At 38.9% G+C, this 23,595-nt stretch overlaps 1 protein-coding gene across 2 annotated transcripts; it reads right to left on the minus strand.

Moving 5' to 3' along the window:
* Window positions 1-55: 55 nt before the first annotated feature.
* On the minus strand, window positions 56-23,547 carry LOC131352881 (solute carrier family 35 member E2A-like). Of its 2 annotated transcripts, none has more exons than XM_058389405.1 (9): window positions 23,287-23,547; window positions 13,001-13,446; window positions 11,399-11,534; window positions 10,640-10,767; window positions 8,510-8,630; window positions 8,364-8,417; window positions 6,136-6,208; window positions 3,262-3,407; window positions 56-2,495 (listed from the first exon to the last, which is right to left on the minus strand). In XM_058389405.1, the coding sequence occupies exons 2-9, from the start codon at window positions 13,290-13,292 to the stop codon at window positions 2,267-2,269; spliced, it is 1,179 nt and encodes a 392-aa protein (XP_058245388.1). In that variant the 5' UTR covers window positions 13,293-13,446; window positions 23,287-23,547; the 3' UTR covers window positions 56-2,266. The 2 variants fall into 2 exon arrangements, with proteins under 2 accessions (XP_058245388.1, XP_058245389.1); XM_058389406.1 differs by lacking the exon at window positions 23,287-23,547 and adding an exon at window positions 20,731-20,850.
* Window positions 23,548-23,595: the final 48 nt, after the last annotated feature.

Genomic DNA, 23,595 nt, shown 5'->3' on the forward strand with positions numbered 1-23,595 from the left:
AACCGAAATTCATCTCATTTCTTGAGCTGCCCAGAAAGAGTCAACCAACAACATGAAAAGTTGTATTCTGTTTAATACGAATTTAAGACTAAATTCATGAGACATTGTTCTTCCAAATTTAAAATGACAGCTGTACACCTCATCGATACACACACACACACACACACACAGACAGACAAATGTGTACAATCGAGAAAAAACAAACAAACATGTTCAGAATTAAAAATTTAACCTTATTAGTCATTAATATAGAAACAAACTTTTTTTTTTGCTATGAAGACGGTCATATTGATATGTTCGCTTACAAGGGGAAAAAAAAATCAATGAAAATTATCCGTCTGAAGAAAGCTGCTGATTGTAGAAATCGAAATGTCAGTACACAGGTTTAGAACACTAAGCGTCATACAAGAACATCTCTAGTAAAAGTAGATCAAGTAAAAGACAACAATCTGAGGCTCTCAGTTGAGTGGAGAGTAGATGACAGACTGATTATTACACAGGCGTGAAACTCAGTAGTCTAAGGAACACAGGTTCTGTCAGAAGTGCAGGGCTGTTCACAGGTTCTCCATCATTAATAATCTGCCTGCGATGAACCAAAGACATTTGGCCAGGCAGAGATGGGGAAAAAAAAACAGACAGATAAACCAGGTAGAAACCGTAAATCGTCCCTAAGGCAGAGGTTTCTCGGCGAATCACAGTACAAAGCTTATTTATCGGCATTGATACTCATGGATGCAGTGCATCATCCCTGTACAACAACCAGAACTGTGTTACTGGACTAAAGAACAAATCTCTCTACAATCAGAAAAAAATACATATGTAAAATAACAGGGATATGCAACAATACATCAATATATATTCATGTAATATAACATTTAATGCTGTGTTGCATTGCACAACAAAGTGGTCATTTCTGCTTGTAGAGGAACTACGCAAATTAAGGTGGTATATACTGCATCTAGATTTAATCTTAAAAAAAAAAAAAAAAGGTATATCCAATAATAATGTAGAGATTATTATAAACTTTTTCCTAATATCTAAGTGTTTTGTTTGTTTTTATGAACAGGCACTTTTTTCCCCTCGCTAATAGTCAAGCACCGATTTCTAAAAAGAAGCAAAATTATCTGAGCAAGAAATTTAAAGCTTGAATTTTAAGTCAGAAAATATTACAGAAATTTGACTACATGTGGTGAATTATAGCACTTTTTTTTTTCTTTAAAGCACTTTATAGTGTGTAAAAAGGAATGATATAGGAAGATATGAAACTGATCAGAGATGTTCGTCAAAGTGCCTTTAACCTTTTGGTCAGTCATGGTCTGGGATGTTTTGGCCCCTAAATATACTATTTTTCTATCTATTTTTGGGTCAGCAATAATTCCGAGGGCTTGTAATGATAGGAAACGTGTACTTTATTGGAAATATAGCTTTCTAGATCATTTATTAAAAGTCAGCTATCTTTTTTTTTTGTCCTTTAAAATGTCAAAATGTGTTTTTAACAGCCTTAGTCATTAGTGGCCACAAAAACGGACCAATTTTTTCAAAATCATATTTTAAGAAGTAGTTCAAGAAATTAAAGAAACTACTGTATTTTCCCCTTCATATTATTTTATGGGTTTTTTTTCTGAAAAGTTAAATGACCAGGCTATACTGCTAGTGGTACATCTAATATTAGCAGAGTGATGTTAAAAAGTAAAAAGTTTTAGAAGTGAATTATGAGGATTTTTATGACAAAGAACATATACCACTGGATCAGTTTATTTCTTGGGTTAAAAACCCCCGATGGTCACAGTTGGATAGTAAAACCAGCAGCTCTACTTTTTCTTATCTCCGCCCACAAATTCTCTGGTCCAATACTAACTTTCCAACATGATCCTGATAACGTTCCCTCACTGCATTTCCACCACGTTAACTAGATCATCTCTAGGAGCTTATGATTGTATACATGCAAGAGGAAAAAAAAAAGGTGGTGAAGCTGAACTGATTTGTAAATGTACAGAAGCTCTAGAAATTTATCACAAAACTAGCATAAAATTAAGATGGCGAAAGTAGATTTTGCTTCTGGTGAATTCTGTACAAATCATCTGCTCCTCATTAGACCCTCGGAGCTTACGAGCACTCATGTGAGGTATCAAATACGTCAAAATGGTAACTCTGCGAGGAGCCGCTGGAATAATACTTATACTCCACCTTTTGGAAAACTGAAATAAATATAAAACAAAAAAAAAAAATCCTTGTAAGATTCAAGTCTCATCTGTCAGTGTCATCTTCAGTCAGCTGCTTTCAGGTCGGACTCTTGAAGCAAGGGTCTGTGGTCTGAATCTGCCGACTGGGCGAGAGCTTGTAGAGTGTCCCTCTGCACTTGTTTGGCTTTGTTGTACAGCAAGACGCCCACGAACACCATGAGGGTGCCCACTGCGGACAACAGTGTGATGGGGTTACTGAACACGATGATGCTCAGCCAGATAGACAGAGCGTGCTTCACCGTGCTCGCCACACTGATAAGGAAACAACAGAAGAAAAAGATTATTAGTCATTATGCATGAACGCTTTTTACATGATCTGTGACTTCTCGCATCTGATTGGTCAGCAGCTCTCTGGTGCAATACAAATCACAGGTTTATTATTATTACACTAACACATTATCATACCAACACGTCGTCGTTTCTATACTAACGACTCGTTCACAGGATCTTGGATGGCAGACGTTCTGATTGAAACGTTTAAAAAGAGATGGTGGGGAAACTTAAAAGACAAATTAAAAGAACAGCCACTAAAGAATCCGAAAGTATTATGAACATATTGAACACTTGAACTCCTTGTACAATTCATGCGTTATAATGTTAAAATGGCACCACTATCACACAAAACTATCCTACCAGTGTAATTTTTAACCCTTTTTACTTGTACACCGCAGGACAAAATCTGAAAATCAACTTATCTGACATTTCAGTCAGTGTAAACAAATGAATGATTTTTATCGCTGCAAGTCTGACATAAAATGGGTCAGGATGCTGTTGGCTTTTGGCGTGAGATGATGGTTTTCCCCTCTGTTGAAACCTTACACAGGATTTTAGCGGTCGAAAATAACGCCTTCAAATTTTAGCTGAAGCATTTGGGGCATGTGCAGAAATGAGTCTGATATCACCAATTACGTCGAAGATATTTTCAAGTTATATATTCAGTGTATTTTTCAGTAAGTATTCTGAATGCACATCTGTCAGTGTTTTATGACTAGATTGAATAACCAGATGCTGCCCCTACCTGAAAGTGACCGGTGATATGCGTCCCATGAGGGCGTAAGCCGTGACGCTCTGCAGATGAAACAAGACTCCGTCAAACAGCAACAGCACCACAATGTCCTGGTTCAGGTTTAAGCCACGCCCACTTTTCCCAAACAAATGTATATCCTGAGGGTGTACAAGAGGGAAAAGAGATACAGGTGACTTTGTGAATCCACATTATTCATACTTTATACCTATGCAAACATGCTTAAGCTACCTGAGAGAATAACCAACAGATTCCTCAAAAGTAGGCTAAGAAGGAACAACTACAAGTTTGTGAACATGAGATTTTTATTTATTTATTTATTTATTTTAAAAAAACATCATGACCGAAGACATGCTATAATGTTTATAAAATTGACATAAAGCTTTGTGAAGCATTTATTTATTTATTAGTTAATAAAAGCCAATGCCAACATTTTTCTTTGTTGTGTATGTCTCAAAATAAAGATTTATTTGATTTCCAATTTTTTAAAATGAAGTAAATAATTAATTTAACTGCAATTTGAGTTGCTGTTTTTTATTTATTTATTTATAGAAAAAGTTATTTAATTTTTTTCCCCCAAACATGTCCTTGCCTATGCAGTTTGATTTTTTTTTCCCCCAATTTTTTTTATTGAAAAATTATTGAAATATCCTGAGTCCTACTACTGCAATTTTAGGATCCACAAACAGTTAGATTTAGATTATCCCTCACCTCTTTATTAGTTTATAAGCTGACAGATTTCATTTCTCTAGAAGTCCAGCAAACCACCAACTACTTCACGGAAACTTGTCGATACTACGATCTTTCTGAAGCAGGAATTGATTAAGTTCTCAGAATAGCAGCCATAGATCTTTCTATGATTAATAGCAACCAAATAATTTAATAATAATTAATGAAATAGCAACCAAATAATTTAATTCTCTTCAAAAATGTCTTTCATCTCCCCCTTTTTTTCCTTCTCCCCTTTTCTTTCTGCATTTCTCTAAAACTTGAAAAGTTTTTACTGAAGAAAATTTACTGAAAAGTAAATTTATTGTAATGATTTGCTGTCATTTAGTGTCTGTTTTCCCTTTTCAATCAATAAAAATTTTGAAAATAAAATAAGCTAAAAAAAAAAAACCCTAAATAAACAAGAGTAAATCTGAATAAACACAAATATGAATGAATATATATATATTATATTTTATATATATATCTGCAAAATATTTAGCATGTATGAGCTTCATCTAAATTCAATTTATAAACAGAATTGCCCTAGCCATTTGCAATCAGTTCCCTGAATAGCTGAAGTTGAGAAACTTTGTGCTGCCATTATACTAAAAACCACAAGCTCTGTGTGCACTTCGGGTGTGTCCGGCCCACGGTCTTGTGAACCACTTACACAGTTATATTCTATGTGCCTACGGCCTGGTGTGGAGCGTGAGAGATATGACCAGGCATTTTATTTCTAGTTTTAACACTTTTTATGCATCTGCTGGATTCACATTTAGTCCTAGGGGGTGTGATGGTGTGAAAATGTGTCACAGTACGATAAAATGATAAGATCATAGTTTCAGACCACCATAGCAATCAACTATTTAAAAAAACCACAAACGCATAGGGTTAAAATTAAAGAACGTGTTCATACAAAAAAATCTTTGTGCAAAAAATTCCTGGTGTACTACCTAAACGAAACGAGAAAAGAACAAGTCGGACATGTTTGTGTGGCCATATAATCCAGGATTAGAAAAGCTGTAGTGTTGGAAGGTGTCTAGGTGAATTTGCAGAGGAACAGAAACTGTGTGAAACACATGAGATGTCACAACAAGTGTCACATGTCAAATTCCAATCATACTACATCACCACACTGTAATAGAATATTTAATCATCAATATTTGATCATAAGGATCAAGGTCTGCGGGTTTTACCTGTGCTAGGAAGGCAATAACCTGAAACCTTAAAACCCGAAACTTCGCTGCTCTCTTCTTTTAAATGTCTTCTATATTTTGTTGCTCTGTCCTTTAAACAAGACCTATATTTAGTTTTGGCAGGAGATAACAGAAAAGAGAGTGAGTGCTTCTGGGAGTGTCTGGAATTTCTGAAGTAAACACACAAAAACTCTTCTCCCAAAGGATAGAAAGAAAAAAATCATTACTAAAGTAGCCAAAAAGGATCTGGACACTTTAGTAGAAATGTCACTGCATAAAAAAAAAAAAAAAAAAAAAAAGTCAAACCAAGTGGCAACAAGATATATATATATATATATATATATATAGATAGATATATATATATATATATATATATATATATATATATATATATATATATATATATATATATATATATATACACACACACACACACACACACACACACACATATATACACACACACACACACACACACAGATCAGAATGAGATAAGAAGGTATTCAGACATTAAATACTCTTCTGCTTGTCACATTTACACTCCTAAAAATAAAGGTGGCACAAAGAACCAAAAAGGGAAAAGTGTTTTCACAGTGAAACCATAGATGAACCATTTTCAGTTCCCCAAAGACCCTTTCCGTTCATTAAAAGAACCCATTATTTCTTAATGCTGTGAAGAAACATGAACCTTTTTTTCCACCACCAACACATACTTCACAGAACCACACACCCTGACAAAGAACCATTTAAGAAGCTTGTAAAACACAGCTCATGTGATGAACTACACCATGCTGTGACACTGCTAGGAGATGAAACTGAAAATGATGATTGATGACGTATAGTACATCGATCAGCCATGGCATTAAACCCAATTGTCTAATATTGTCTAGGTCCCCAGTGTCCTGCTCAAACAGGTTCTATATAAAAACACTTTTATAGTTTAACAAAAGCACTGACTGACCATGAGGAATGCCCAGGCAGGGATGAGCATGAGCACCGCAGCAGCACTAGTGAAGAACTGCAGTTCTGGAGGGCTAAAGAGGGAAAAAAGAAAAATTTATTTAAATGTAGTTATTCACTTTGTTTACAACAATGCATACTTCTCTCAAAGACATTTGGCAATAATTGTAATTTTATAATTTCATCTGTTTACTGTTATTAACACACAGACACATGTGCACACACACAGACATGGGCATACACACAAAGACACAGAGAGACACACAGAGGCAGACACACAGAGCGACAAACACACACACGGGCATACACACAAAGACACAGAGAGACACACACAGAGACAGACACACAGAAACAGAGACAGACACACACAGACACACACACACAGAGACAGACACACAGAGACAGACACACAGAGACAGACAGACACACACACAGAGACAGACACACACACAGACAGACACACACACAGAGACAGACACACACACACAGACACACACAGACACACACACACAGACACACACACACAGACACACACACACACAGACACACAGACACACACACACAGAGACAGACACACAGAGACAGACACACACACACAGAGACAGACACACACAGACAGAGACAGACACACACAGACAGAGACAGACACACACAGACAGAGACAGACACACACAGACAGAGACAGACACACACAGACAGAGACAGACACACACAGACAGAGACAGACACACACACAGACAGAGACAGACACACACACAGACAGAGACAGACACACACACAGACAGAGACAGACACACACACACAGAGACAGACACACACACACAGAGACAGACACACACACACAGAGACAGACACACACAGACAGAGACAGACACACACAGACAGAGACAGACACACACACACAGAGACAGACACACACACACAGAGACAGACACACACACACAGAGACAGACACACACACACAGAGACAGACACACACACACAGAGACAGACACACACAGAGACAGACACACACACACAGAGACAGACACACACAGAGACAGACACACACACACAGAGACAGACACACACAGAGACAGACACACACAGAGACAGACACACACAGAGACAGACACACACAGACAGAGACAGACACACACACAGACAGACTCAGAGACAGACACACAGAGACAGACACACACACACACAAATGTATTATTAGTAATTATTCCTGTTCTTGACGCTGTTGACGCCTTCCTTAAATCAATTCCTCTTTACAGAAATCAATAATCATACATTTTTTTGTATTAGTTTTAAATTATGTGGAGTATTGCCACACGCATCCCCTTGTGTGCTATTAATTTGTCCCTGCTCACAATTTTCCATTGTAACAATTTCAGTTTAAAGGAGGATGAGGAAGGTGTGGAGCCTTAAACTGCTGCAATCGTGAAAACTCATGGATTTTTAAGTGACTCTGCAGTTAAAAGTAAAAAACAAAGAAAACAAAAACAAAAACAATAAAAAAAAGTTACCAGCACATTTTGTTAATCTTCTAACAACCTGGCAGCAAAAACTGTTCACATGACTGATATTTTCACTGTTGAGCAGTATTTTGGGGTCAAAATCTACTTTATTTTTTCTCTTTTGCCCCCAAAACTGAAATACTTACAAGAAATACTGTTTGTCTGTTAATACTGGAGCGTTCCAACTCACTTGCGCAAATCATTCCAGATGATATCATATGTCTAATAGCTTCTCTTTTGTTTTATTGGACAGCATATCACTCCACTTTTGGCCGAAGTTTGAGGGATGACGAGTGTACTATTGGATTTGTGGAGTGCATAATAGTCAATGGGTCTTTATAGGGCTTAAGATAATCAGAGAGAAAAGTCACTGGATATCGTGGCAGTGTAATAACAAGTAATACTGTCATATCTCACAAGCCTTCTTGTTATAGAAATGATGATATATTAGAACGAGTGTATTAATAATCATATGTACTAGTACAATGAAATTCTTACTTTGTTTACTCCTCTTTCGAGAATGACAGGATAGAAGTGGGGAACAAGCATAATTTATAAGGAAAATACAAAATACGTTCAAAAATATAGTCAACACTATAGTCAATTTGCAGTCAGTACTGACCGGGACATTTATCATAACACTCTGGACATACTGGAGTGGATTCCCATACAGCCGGACATTTGTATAATTCTAGTACAGAAAAGCTTTAGAACATAAAACACTCACCTGAATTTATATTTGTCCCCACTAAGCAGCTTCTTAGAGAATACATTCTGTAAGCTTGGAAAAAAACAAAAAAAAACAAATCAGTGCTTATCTTTAAAGCTAATGATTCTGTTATAAACATTCGACTGGGTATTAAAGACAAATACCAGTCCATGATGTTAGTGGAGAGAGCAGCAGAGAAGCCCAGCATGTTGAAGCTGATTTCAGTGGCTGTACACAGAGCCAGACCGGCCATTACTGGGAATAGAGACAGGTTCACCCAAAGACCTGGTGATCAAACACACAACACGCTGTTAAATGGAGGAGTCCGAATACACGCCATGACCGGTATTTGCTACGTTCCAGTAAAACAATCACTGTGCTCCAAGATCAACTCTATTGTTGTCTCTGGCGTTGACACTAAGCCAGCATAAGCGTGTAATGAAAAGTATCTGTTCATAAACAAAATGTAAAAAAATAAAACACTCAGGGTGTGTTATAGGAAAACAATCACAACTGGGGTGGTGTTATGCAGCCTGGATTAACATGAGTTGAATGTGAGCTGCCTGAATTTGCATATTTTCTTATAAAGGCACACCCGGGAGTGTTTTATTACTCTTATATCGCAGTGATCTGCGACAATTACTTTGCTTAACAACTGTGTATACTGTACACAAGACATTCAGTGTTGTGTGATATCCTTGAGAAGGGTCAGTTCCTGTAATCATTTGCTTAACTCTTCCCTCTTATTATAACTCACTTCGCTATCTTTCGAGATAAACAAACACACAAAGCTTTCTTTAGCACTTCTATTAAAAAATTAACTGATTAAACATTCGAGAACTCTCTCTGTGGCTCTACAGATGTCTGATTTCCTCAACAACTAACCTGAAAATGAACAGTCCCGGGTACCTGGATATAACTAAGCAAATCCATAAGTGTCATCCACTGGATTGAAGTGAATAAGAAATGAGAAGCTACTCGCTGGATCAGTTAGGGGCAAATAACTTGCATAACATAGCCTAATTGTGTGGAAAAGTTGTGGAAAAGATGTGACTCTGTATCAGAAGGGTCAAAAATTATTAGCCTGCATCAACGAATCTTGATTGCTCAGAGATCACTTAAATGTTTAGTGAAATCAAACTGTAAGACAACAACAACAGAAGAACTCACGGCTATGTTTAACAGAGAAGGTAAGAGCATTTCCACACGCGCAATGTGAAGCGATCTCCAGGGATAGGAACTAAACAACTGTGTAGCTTTTAAGAAAACCACTTGTCAGCGAGGCTAATCAGAAAAAAAGGCAGTTTGCTAGGGATCATAAAGATTGGAAATGGAAAAAGATCATGGTCTAATTTGTCCAGATTTGCCCTGTTTCAGAGAGATGGGTGCATCAGGGTAAGAACAGAGGCGAATAAAGTGATGCACCCATCATGCCTAGTGTCTAGTGTACAAGCCTGTGGGGGCAGCGTTAAGACCTCAGATTCCTTCAGTTGGTCAGATCCAGTTTCAGTTTCATGTGCTCAAAAAAATGAGGTCAGCTGACTACCTAGTTATACTGAATGAACAGGTTTTTCCTTCAGTGGATTATTTCTTCCTTGATGGCACAAGAAAATTCCAAGACGGCAATGCCAACGGGCTCAAAATATGAAAGCGTGGTTCAGGAAGCACAAGACATCATTTTCACACATGATTAGCCACCACAGGGTCCAGACCTTAACCTCATAGTGAATCTTTGGGATGTGTTGGAGAAGACTTTATGCAGCGCTCAGACTTTCCCCATCATCACTACAAGAGCTTGGTGAGAAATGGACGAAAATCAATGTTGTGACATTGCATAAGCCTATCAAAACAATGCCACGGCAAAGTGCAACAATTACAAGAGTGTATGATTTTTTTTTTTTTTTTTGCCCAGGCAGTGTACATTAAAAGGGTTGATATTCAACCATCCTTTTATTTATACCATCCATTTCACAGATGTATTATAATTACAGTCTTAGACTACAGAATAATTCTGTAAAATCTGATACAGTTCCAGATTTCAGGTTTAGTTCTTAGGGTCTGACTTAATTTAGTTTTTTTTTCATTTTTAGACTAAATTATAGATTTGAATGAATAAAATAGTTATTGCAACACTGCAGCGCTGCACATCACGTTACTCATTAACGCAGGCCTTACCGGCAACGCTGATATGACAAATGGCTGCAGGATGAAATGAATTAATCAGTAACTGTACTGTTTTATGTTATGAGCACGGTTACATCCTGATAAGAAAATGATTATGTTCTGTATGTTACCTGTGTATTCCCCTAGTATCAGCCTGGACATTATGACGGTGAAGATGGGGGCTGAGCTTTTCACCGTCTCAGCAAATGACACTGCTACACTTTTCAGGCTAACCAACCCCAATACCACAGTGGTGAACCTGACAGGAAAGCATAGAGAGAAAGAAATAAGAAACCATGAACCAAGATGTACTATAAGAGGGTACAAACTGCTAATGCAACTTTTTTTCACCTTTATAAAAGCACATTGGGTTTTACTGTCCCCTAATCTAATGTTAATCCTAATGTTTGTAGCTTGAATTGAATGGGTTTAATTCAAACCTTAGCAACAAACAAACAACTGGTCTGTACTGATACTGAAATCTAATGTGTCCTTAAGTAATAAAATGATCTTTGGCAAATGTTATTTTATGTGATTACATAATTAAATTTATATTGGAATAGCTGGATGATATTCATTCAAATCCCTATAATCTATATAATATATTATCCCTATAATCTAAACATTATAAAAAAAATTATAGAGCAAACTTTAATCTAATCATTTTTTCAATACAGAAGGTACACAGATCATCTCAAAACGTAACGTGTAAGGAGTTTACAGTCTTGAATCCATGCACTCAAAAGGCTCATAAGCAAAGCAGATGGATAGTGAACCATCTAAAGAACACCTACTGGCACTCATCCAGGTTTTAAGGTCAATTTGCAGGGCAATAAGGCCTGTTATAACACTGATGGACAGGATAAACAAACAGCGACAGCCAGGCACACCTCATTAATCCCACGAAGAGCATGATCATGAGAAAGTTGGGTGGGTACTCAGTACGGGATTTGTGCTGGTACAGGCAACAAGGCACAAACATCTTGACGCAGCCAATCACTGTGGTGGAAAGCATTTGTACAGCACCTGAAACATAGGATGAGCATGGAAATCACTCGCTCTAGAGAATCTGACAGCTATTTGCATGGTGTTGAAGAGCTTCATTTAAAAACGTACCCAAGAACGGACAGTGAAAAGAAAACAGAGGGCAGGAACGACACGGTTCACACAGATGCATTGTGTAAGAAGGATAAAAGGGTTTTAAGGTACTGTCTGTTTCACTGGGGTAAGTATTAGAACTGGATATTGGCCAGCATTTTGTGAAATCTGACGCATACAATAAATCCAAAGAGCGTTTTGTTTTTTTACAGCTTGACTTTATTTGCCTGAAAAATTAATTACAGTTGTATAAAGAGCCAGTGTAATCCTGTAGTGATAATACCTTGGTAATGATTAATACACAAGGGACACAGACAGGAGAATATGACATGGAGCAGTGTGTGCACGGAAACTCTGTAACCAACAAGAAGTCTCAAGGGAGATGAGTAACAAACATCATGCTAAGACTTAAAGGAACACCTTTCCCTCAAAACGCTGTCTTCTATCATACATACATGATCATTTTATATTCCTAACTATTATAGGTAATACATAAAGATATATGTTGCTATAGAATGTTTAACCATTTCCATTGCAACTGAACTCGCACTACCTCCAACAGTAGTCTCAGGTTTGGTACCACGGTGCACTTCCTGTCCCACTTGACAGCTTTCTCATGATTGTGTTTTCACACAATCCTTGCTCACTTTCAGACTGCCAGCATGAAAGCTTTCTAAAATATTTTCATTTTTTAATCAGCAGGGGTTCTATATAACTGAAGGCTAATAATAATAAATATCCTATATATATAATATATATTATAAATATAAATATATAATAAAATAGATTTAAAAATGTGTTGTTATTAAACAGTGATTAATATGATCACTTTTGATTGCACATTTTATTTTACAAAACACTTTTTAAAAGCTTTGCCAGTAAGTTTTCTGTCATCTGAATCTCACCTGTGTTTCTGCTCTTATTAACTTTAAGTGAATTCATATATACTGTATATAGATACTGATGAATGAAGTGGTATAAGATGAAGAAACACTTTGAGGCAAATGTAATGGCACAAACTCAAAGGTTTGAACAGTGCTTTGGTTTAACCTCAGTTTATTTCTCTTTTTTTTTCCTTCTCTGTCTATATATAGACAACAGAGAAGAAGTGGAATGATATAACATTTATGCACAAAAATGAACAACCTTTAGAAACACCACCACACCCAGCCTTTGACCCACATGTAACTGATAAATGGCAAAGTTATAAGCAGCTGTACGTCTTAAAAACACTTTTGGCTTTGAAACCTGGTTATTAGTGCAACAGAATCTTCATATACATTGACATGCTGTAATGATACGTTCCATGCAGAGATTACAGAGACTCAAAACTATGCTGACAAGTAAATTCAGTGGTATGTGCAAGAATTCTCCAGACATGCCAAACCACTCACCCAGTACGCTCGGCTCTCCCTCCAGCAAGGACAGGATATACTTGTTGAGAAACAGCGTACAGAAGCTGAAGAAGTACCACAGGGTGAGGTATGCCAGCGATCTGGAATTCCACACGCCCGAGTCGGCCTCGATCACCGTCGTCTCGGTGATGGTGACTTTTAAGACGTGTTCACTGGGTACGCTCTCGCTGCGTGCCAAGATGACCCGCTCATGACGCTGCCTCCTGAACGGCAAAAGAAGCTTGGAGAAGACGGATCTCCCCGCTCGGCCGTTACTCGGCATGGCGCACATAGAGAGCGCGGGGCTTTACGAGGAGCACCCGCTCTTCAGGACGCAGGGGGAGATAGTGAAGTGGCAGATCTACTCCATCGTAAAGGGCAATAATGGTGATCAAAGTAGGAAGAAGTACATGTTGAAGAGTCTAGTGGTGGAAATCGGATGTTCCCTGCAATAATAAGAGAGAGGGTGTGTGTTTAGTAAAATAAGATTACGATGAGGACATTTTTGCTTTGAGATAGCTCAGAACCACGAATGGACAGCAACAATTATGCTATTTTATCACGCTGAGACTGTTAAAGGCTTGCAATAAAAAAAAATACATACATAAAAAAAAAAAAAGGATGGGTGGAAATACTCTCAGGGTTGAGCAGGCAGATAGGGCACCAACACTTTTTAGAGTTGAGTAGATAGATAGGGTGCCAATAGAGGTTAATAAATAAATCAATCAATTATGAAGTAGAGTTTGAGGACACTGAAAGAAAGCGTAAAACCTAAAGAATGAATATGTAAACATGACAACAGTAGGCACAAGCATGTGACAAAAAAGATTCAAACCTCAAACCAACAAGATGCTGATTCTGCGCAATCGAAAACCACAAGCCATGGGCTCTACATCTAAGTTGCGTGCATTAGCTTTCGTTCTTCCCTGTCAGCATGACAGATAGTACAGTAAACTGATAACCAAGCAGCAAAGATAGAAACTTTTATCACGGAGCAATATCATGTTATTCTCTATAAACTTGTTGAGCCAGATTCCTGCAGATGCATACAGGCCGTGGAGACCTCATCCGAATCTCATTTGTTGAACGTTTTGTATGATTTGTACCAACAATGTAACAGCTTGGCAAGTTACCTGAGCCTGGTCACATGTGATTTAATGTAAATAAATCCTGACATACTATGCAAAAGTACTAAGTAATAAATAGGCATGTCCAGACATGACAAATGCATGGTCTGTATTTGCCACAACTGGTCACTAAATCAAAAATGAGTTTGAAACCACAAATTGTTACAGGAAAACAATTGTGGGTTATTCCTTACATATAAAACATCAATTTCAGGACAGGCTCAAATCTTTTGCAGCCTAAAGTTAAACGGTGCTTAATTCGGCCCTGAGCACCGCAGTCACACTGACAGCTTAAGATGACTAACGATTAGGGTTTGGTGCCTGATTCGCTGATGACACGACCGTGGTGGGTCTCATCAGCAAGAACGACGAGTCAGCATACAGAGAGGAGGTGCAACATCTAACAGCCTGGTGCAGAGCCAACAACCTCTCCCTGAACGTCGACAAGACCAAAGAGATGGTTGTTGACTTCAGGAGAGCACAGTGTGACCATTCTCCGCTGTCCATCGATGGCTCCTCTGTGGAGATCGTCAAGAGCATCAAATTCCTTGGTGTCCATCTGGCGGAGAACTTCACCTGGTCACTCAACACCAGCTCCATCACCAAGAAAGCCCAGCAGCGCTTCTACTTCCTGAGGAGGCTGAGTAAAGCCCATCTCCCTCCCCCCGTCTGTGTTCTACAGAGGGACCATCGAGAGCGTCCTGAGCAGCTGCATCACTGCCTGGTTTGGGAATTGCACCGTCTCAGATCGCAAGACCCTTCAGCGGATAGTGAGGACAGCTGAGAAGATCATCGGAGTCTCTCTCCCCTCTATCACAGACATTTACACCGCACGCTGCATCCGCAAAGCCATCAGCATTGTGGCTGAACCCACACACCCCTCACACACACTCTTCACCCTCCTGCCATCTGGAAAGAGGTACCGGAGCATTCGGGCCCTCACAACCAGACTGTGTAACAGTTTCTTTCCTCAAGCCATTAGGCTCCTCAACACCCGGGACTGAACTGTTCTACACTCTCACACACACTCTCACTCAGGACTGAACTGTTCTACACTCTCTCACACACACACACTCTCACTCAGGACTGAACTGTTCTACACTCTCACACACACTCTCACTCAGGACTGAACTGTTCTACACTCTCTCACACACACACACTCTCACTCAGGACTGAACTGTTCTACACTCTCTCACACACACACACACACACACACTCTCACTCAGGACTGAACTGTTCTACACTCTCTCACACACACACACTCTCACTCAGGACTGAGCTGTATACTAACTCTCTGTCTCTCACACACGGATACACACACTCTCTCTTGACTGTGTGGACACAAACACACACACACAATTTATACTGTTCATTACTTACTGCACTACCTCTACCTGTCATCCGCTGCTATAGTTATACTTATGTTTATTCTATTTGCACTACCTCAACCGCTGCTGTGTATTTTTGCACAATATTTTTGCACAATACTTTTTTTTTCTACATCATTTCACTTTATCTATTTTATTTCACTTACATTCCAGTACACGTTCTTTTATTTCTTTTCAGCGCTAAGTGTCCTGTGTTCTTTTGTGTTGTCTTTATTGTATTTATTGTCTTTTTTGCACTGTCTTGTCTATGCTCTGTTTGCACCTAGCTGCACACTGTGCACTTTACGTGGCTAAGACAAACTTCTGTCCTAGCTCTGTGGTGTTGTTTGTTGTTTTTGTATTGTACTAGTAGTTGTATGTTTATGTAGCACCAGGTCCTGGAGAAACGTTGTTTCATTTCACTATGTACTGCGCCAGCTATATGTGGTTGAAATGACAATAAAAGCTTCTTGAATCTTGAATATGAAGCTTGTCAAGACATCAGCACTGTTTTTCTTTAAACTCTGCTTCTTGGTACACGTGTAGCTCCACAAGACTTAAATGAAACATGTACGATAACACTGCAGGATCTGACGAAACTACACAAACAAGTCTCAAAGCAGACGCCATCTTTATGCAAGACTCGTTTGGACAAATCTGGGAATTTACGGACTGCAAGTTGTGTAATCATCACAATTATACTGATTTACGGGCATAATTAACTGATAATACTTATGTCTCTAAGCGTCTACAATGCATTTCAAGTCAAAGTAAAAAAAAAAAAAAGAAGAAGAAAAAAAAAAAAAGAGTCATCTATACACATGTACAGGTAAGAATGCATAGAATGTACCTGGCTCTTAAAATGGCAGTGATGAACATAATGATGTAATAACGCTCTCCATTAGCAAAGGAGGAAATAACACCATGGTTTTTTTGTTGTATTGTTTTTTTTGGCCTTATACCAGTCAGCCAAAACATTAAAATCACCTGTCTAACATTGCACAAGTCCCACTTTTGCTTCCAAAACACCTTAAACCCGTTACTGTAGGGACTACACATGATTTCTAAAGGTACGAGGTGGGGCCTCCATAGACCGGGCTTGTTTGTCAGATCCTTTATTTAAGAACTGGCTATTCCTTTTCGGCCTAATAAATCCCACCCCTAGTCAGGTGCCATTGTCAGTGGTTTAAATGTATGATCTTTTTGCATGTGACAGCTGGGTTCAGGTGTGGTCGGTTTACTTAAAGAAAGAAAAAAAAAAAAACCATGGCAATATTTTTTCTAAATCAATAAAGTTAATTTATCATCCTGTCACCTGTCTTCTAAAAAAAACCAACAACCATGTGTCATTTATAGGCACACAAATTACGAGAGTCATAGTTAAAATATCTCATCTCTCAACACACCTGTCCATGAACATTTTCACAAGCAATCTGCATGGATCTCCAGGTTAGTTGCAAGCACCAGCCTAGAATAATATAATATACACTATATTGCCAAAAGTTTTGGGACACCCCTCCAAATCATTGAATTCAGGGGTTGGGCTCGGCCCCTTAGTTCCAGTGAAAGTAACTCTTAATGCTTCAGCTTCATACCAAGACATATTTGTCAATTTCATGCTCCTATCTATGTGGGAAAAGTTTGGGGATGACCCCTTCCTGTTCCATCATGACTGCACACCAGTGCACAAAGCAAAATCCATAAAGACATGGATGAGTGAGTTTGGTGTGGAGGAACTTCACAGAGTCCTGACCTCAACCTGATAGAACACCTTTGGGATGAATTAGAGTGGAGACCACAAGCCAGGCCTTCTCGTCCAACATCAGTGCCTGATCTCACAAATGCAATTCTAGAGGAATGGTCAAAATTTCCCATAAACACACTCCTAAACAGTTGAAGCTGTTATAGCTGCAAAGGGCCATATTACATTTGTGTGTATGTAAAGGCAGACGTCCCAAATATAATGTATATTGTGTATATATATATACACACTATATTGCCAAAAGTATTCGCTCACCCATCCAAATAATCAGAATCAGGTGTTCCAATCACTTCCATGGCCACAGGTGTATAAAATCAAGCACCTAGGCATGTAGACTGTTTTTACAAACATTTGTGAAAGAATGGGTCGCTCTCAGGAGCTCAGTGAATTCCAGCGTGGAACTGTGATAGGATGCCACCTGTGCAACAAATCCAGTCGTGAAATTTCCTCGCTCCTAAATATTCCACAGTCAACTGTCAGCTGTATTATAAGAACGTGGAAGTGTTTGGGAACGACAGCAACTCAGCCACGAAGTGGTAGGCCACGTAAACTGACGGAGCGGGGTCAGCGGATGCTGAGGCGCATAGTGCGAAGAGGTCGCCAACTTTCTGCAGAGTCAATCGCTACAGACCTCCAAACTTCATGTGGCCTTCAGATTAGCTCAAGAACAGTGCGCAGAGAGCTTCATGGAATGGGTTTCCATGGCTGAGCAGCTGCATCCAAGCCATACATCACCAAGTGCAATGCAAAGCGTCGGATGCAGTGGTGTAAAGAACGCCGCCACTGGACTCTAGAGCAGTGGAGACGCGTTCTCTGGAGTGACGAATCGCGCTTCTCCATCTGGCAATCTGATGGACGAGTCTGGGTTTGGCGGGTGCCAGGAGAACGGTACTTGTCTGACTGCATTGTGCCAAGTGTAAAGTTTGGTGGAGGGGGGATTATGGTGTGGGGTTGTTTTTCAGGAGCTGGGCTTGGCCCCTTAGTTCCAGTGAAAGGAACTCTGAATGCTTCAGCATACCAAGACATTTTGGACAATTCCATGCTCCCAACTTTGTGGGAACAGTTTGGAGCTGGCCCCTTCCTCTTCCAACATGATTGTGCACCAGTGCACAAAGCAAGGTCCATAAAGACATGGATGACAGAGTCTGGTGTGGAGGAACTTGACTGGCCTGCACAGAGTCCTGGCCTGCACAGAGTCCTGACCTCCTGATAGAACACCTTTGGGATGAATTAGAGCGGATAAACACACTCCTAAACCTAACATAAACTCCCATAAACACACTCCTAAACCTTGTGGACAGCCTTCCGAGAAGAGTTGAAGGTGTTATTGCTGCAAAGGGTGGACCGACGTCATATTGAACCCTATGGATTAGGAATGGGATGTCACTTAAGTTCATATGCGAGTCAAGACAGGTGAGCGAATACTTTTGGCAAAATATATATATATATATACATATACACATATACATATACATATATATATACACACACACACACATATATATATATATACACACATATATATATACACACATATATATATACACACATATATATATATATATACACATATATATATATATACACACATATATATATATACACACATATATATATACACACATATATATATATACACATATATATATATACACACATATATATATACATATACACATATACATATACATATATATATACACACACACACACATATATATATATATATATATGTATATATATATAAAAATAAAAAATTATTTATAAATACAATAGAAGTCTAAAATTCACACACAATTTTTTTCCAAAAATATTGGCACCCTTCAATAAACCAGGCAAATCGCAAAACTTAACCAACGTTTTTAAACCATCAACAATTTATATGATTCCACTCACATCGCTTTTGGAGCGACTATGTTAAAAGAACAGCATTTGCAATCTCGAAAAAATTATCGGCACCCATATGTCAAGTAAATTCTTACAAAGCATTACTATTTGTTGTTCTCGCAGGATACACAAACATTTGCTGTTCTCGCAGGACATACAAATTGACATCATATCAAACTGACATCATATGAGCCATCAGTCTGCAATATGCATTTGCATGTAGCTCATGGGAAATTACTTGCAATGATACAAAATTATTCAAGATGTGTTCCTTAATTATTTTAGAACAATGTACATGAAAATGACAGAAAGCAATCCTGATGCAGGTTTTAGCAACCAGCAACAAGGCCGCTGGCAAGTTATAAATTCATCAAGGACGGGGCAGAGGGCGAGGCAACCCTTACAAAACGATTTGAAACTTTGACAACAAACAATGCCTTACCGCACTGTAAATTCTCACCAGTGGTGAAAGTACAGAGTGATGTGAACAGTTTGCAATATCTGGTTTCAGTGTAAGCTTACAGAACCTATAGGGACCGCTTAGGAGATAAGATCTTCTGTGGAAATACGAGAAGTTCTCTCCTGTCCCGAAATGATCTGAGATCCTGCGATTCTGATCCGAAGCTTTGTGCATTAACACATCTCATCATCCACTGGACTCAGAACAAACATATACACGACTGACAGTCTAATAATTTTTACTGTAAGCTACTGTTTTTACAACCTTCATTTTCCCTCCTGGAAAATCAAGTTCAGTGTTCTGGCTAATTTACTTCGAATCAATTACACTCGATTAAAAACTGTTAAGGATCTTTTAGGACACAGTGCCAGCTGCATGCTCAAATTTGATGGGTCTAAATTTAACAGCAGCTCTGACAGTCGTCCTGCATTTACTACACGGTGGTGGGAAAATACAAGTTGGAACCACAGCATAAAAGTAATAGTAAACAGATAACAGATTATTGAAATGTGTTGTTTAACAAAGAAATACTTTACACTTGTTGATAGGGTTCGTTTAACAGTTTGCCACAGTCTTCAAGACAGAGAAGTTTTCTCAGAAACACCACAAGCTGTTTGCGTTTGTTTTTTCTTCTTCTTCGTCTTATTGAATTCAAGAGAAAGGAAGTGCTCCAAAGTGGAGCCAGAGATAGGAGGTACTACAACAATAAAAGCTAGTTTGTTTAATAAATAACTAGTAGAGTACATATACACATATCTCCTCTGAGTGCTACCTCACAAGCTACCACTAAAACAACTGCAAACTATGTCACCAGAAGGCACAACAACGGGAAGTGAAACCTGCCCAACGACATGGTACTTGCAGAGAGTTAGAGGTGTCAAACACACAATCACTACATGAACTGACGCTACACGTCTGCACTATCATACACAAACACACTCACAAACAGCTTTCTTCCCCCCTTCAGCTACACTACACAGCCTTTTATCCTATTATCTGCAATTATATCTCATTACTACAATTACCTATACTAGACTGTTTGCATTGCATTTATAGCAATCACTATGTTTAGCACCATAAAGGAGAAGTTCACTTCCAGAACAAAAATCTATAAATAATTTACTCACCCCCTTGTCATCTGAACTGTTCATGTCTTTCTTTCTACAGACCCAGTGTTTACTAGCATGGAGAAGGAGGACCGCTCCAAAGTTGTTGCATGTGGAATGACACAAAGTTATATGTACCATTTTGTTAGTAAAGAGCATATGATATATTCGCACTTTCTTGGTCTTCGCACGTTCGCTTTGTAACACTGGGTCTGTAGTACTTTCGCCTACGTCACGCGTGACCTTTTGATGCGATTATGTAGCACGTAGTATCGCAGATGCGCATCCCAGAGCTAGTGCTAGACTAGCGATTGTGGTTAAAAAATATACAATTTTTTATTTTTTCTAAGAAAATGGCCGATCGTTTCGCTAGATAAGACCCTTCTTCCTCGGCTGGGATCCTTTACAGCTCTTTGAAGCTGCATTTAAACTGCATTTTGTAAGTTCAAACTCGCGGGCACTAGGGGTGCTCCGATCAGGATTTTTGGGGCCGATCACCGATCACCGTATCAACCGATACCGATTACAGGGTCTATTTCAAGCCTTATCATGTAGCATTATTTATTAGACTATATTTAACAACAATGTAAATTAAGTATTGAAATTACGAGAAGAGGGATATCATGAATTGATAACTGTATTTATTGGCAAGCAACATGTGCAACATGTCAACTTAAAACATAGCAGCCTGTGATTGGTCAGTAACTGGGAACAGCTTAGAGCTGGACAAATACAACTTTCCTGTAGATTATATAAAAATAAATAAAATAACAGACAGAACAAACAGAGTCTACCTAGAAATTAACTGATGTCATGTTGTCCTTCATAAGGCTGTGGACATGTGTAAACACGTGTTTAGGTATAACTCAGGGGCGTTTCTAAGATTTGAAAACATCAGGGGCTGTCTGTTCTGGTCCATTGTTCACCTAAGTCATGTCTGTATTTTAACTTAAATACTGCATTAGATGAATAATAGAAAGTCATGAAGTCCAGACTGTAATGTCTTAGTGCTTTAACAGTTTATATTTTATTTAGATTTATCTTTTTTAAGGCTTATTTAATTTAAGGCTTTTGTACATACTGGGTATGTAATAATATTCAAAAGGGTCCTTATGTCAGGGGTTTTCAGAACCCAGAAGACAGTGGACTCAGAACCCAGAAGACAGTGGGCTCAGAACCTAGAAGACAGTGGGCCTCCTTTTCGACACAACATACATTTGTTAGCCAACTCTTATAAACTGTGTTAACATTAAATATTAAAAGTTACACTGTTATCTGAATAATAACATCGTTGTGTTTTCTGACCATTTTTTTAAAATTGTCGTCGCGCTCAAGGTCTGTAAGGTGTTTTAGTCATGTGGTATGAAAGCGGCGCTGTGGCGTATGACATTACAGTACCGCGAGAGCGGTTCTAGAGCATATTCCAGTGCACAGTCTCGCGGTATTTTGGCCTGTGTGTGTGTGTGCGCGCGCAGAGAGAGATGTCAGTCAGCTGAGTGGGTGGTGCTCGAGTTGCTGAACTCTCCCACTCTCTCTTAGAGCTAGCCAACTTTGAAAACTGCTTATATTCCTTTACGTGACTAACCTTCAAATGTCTGATGAGGTTCGTGGTTCCCGCCTCGTGGAAATTGGTTGTTACACAGGTTGCAGATTGCTAAAGTATTGTCTTTTTCACACACTATGTAGAATTGCCAGACCGGTAAAGCCATTTAAGCAGCATGCAAAAAAAAATTGCGTCATCTGATCGGCCATTATAGAGACCACCGATCAAACATCCCAAAGCAATTATCGGCCGATTATGATCGGTGACCGATCAATCGGAGCACCCCTAGCGGGCACCACTGAAGTCCACTATATGGAGAAAAATCCTGCAATGTTTCCCTCAAAAAAACATCATTTCTTCATGACTGAAGGAAGAAAGACATGAACATCTTGGATGACAAGGAGGCGAGGAAATTAACTGTAGAGTTTTTATTCTGGGAGTGAACTTCTCCTTTAATTCTTATTTATTTCATCTAACTTAATCGATTAACCATTTGCATTACTGGTATACTTCCTAGTGTTTACCTTCACCTGTACACACTGTTAACACGTATCATCTACAGTTTAAAGCCCTGCTAGTATGCTGTGAACTGCAGGTCACTGGCTCGTGCAATAAAGTTGAGTGTAATTGAACCTAAAGTTAATTAGCAGCCTGCTAGGGCTTTTAAGATTAGACGGTAATGGAAATGACCCTTGTTTGTTGAAATAAATTCTTAGCTTTATCGAACATGCCAGTGAAGTGAATGCAGATGTTAACACAATACTCGGCAACCCCAACAAAGTAGTTTTCTACATGTCTGTAGTTTACTTGTAGTGATAAAAACCCTATAAAGCACTTATAAAGAGATGAACCGCTTTATTTCCAGGCTTTATGTCAGCAGAGGAGTCTTCGATTATTTGAAGCAAGACACCTCAGTTATTATGCTGGACAGGAAAGCTACTGACCCAGTAAACCGAAGCAAACCATCATACATGTGAGTTAATGCAAAACAAATCCAGTTCATGAGATGCACAGAGAAGAGAAAAGCACGTTACCTGCCACATACTGCTCTTTTCTTCACCGTGGGAAAATCAGCTCTCCACCAACCAACTGCACCACTTCACCATTGCTAAGACGAAATAATAGTCTAGTCAGAAATCAAGTAACGAGTCTGTGCGGTGCACCATGGCATGGTCCACAAAATCGTCAAATCTAACAACCTCTCCCTAGTTTCGTTGTTAATCAACGCGGATAATGAACGCGCAAGACTTCCCTCTGCTCCACTACAACGTGTCGACGCGCCGTTCACCTGCCGAATGCTCAATATCTCCACACTCCCTACATAGGCACACTCCGAGGACAGT

The sequence above is a fragment of the Hemibagrus wyckioides genome, linkage group LG05 (genome assembly GCF_019097595.1).
Source record: "Hemibagrus wyckioides isolate EC202008001 linkage group LG05, SWU_Hwy_1.0, whole genome shotgun sequence".
Lineage (NCBI taxonomy): Eukaryota > Metazoa > Chordata > Actinopteri > Siluriformes > Bagridae > Hemibagrus > Hemibagrus wyckioides.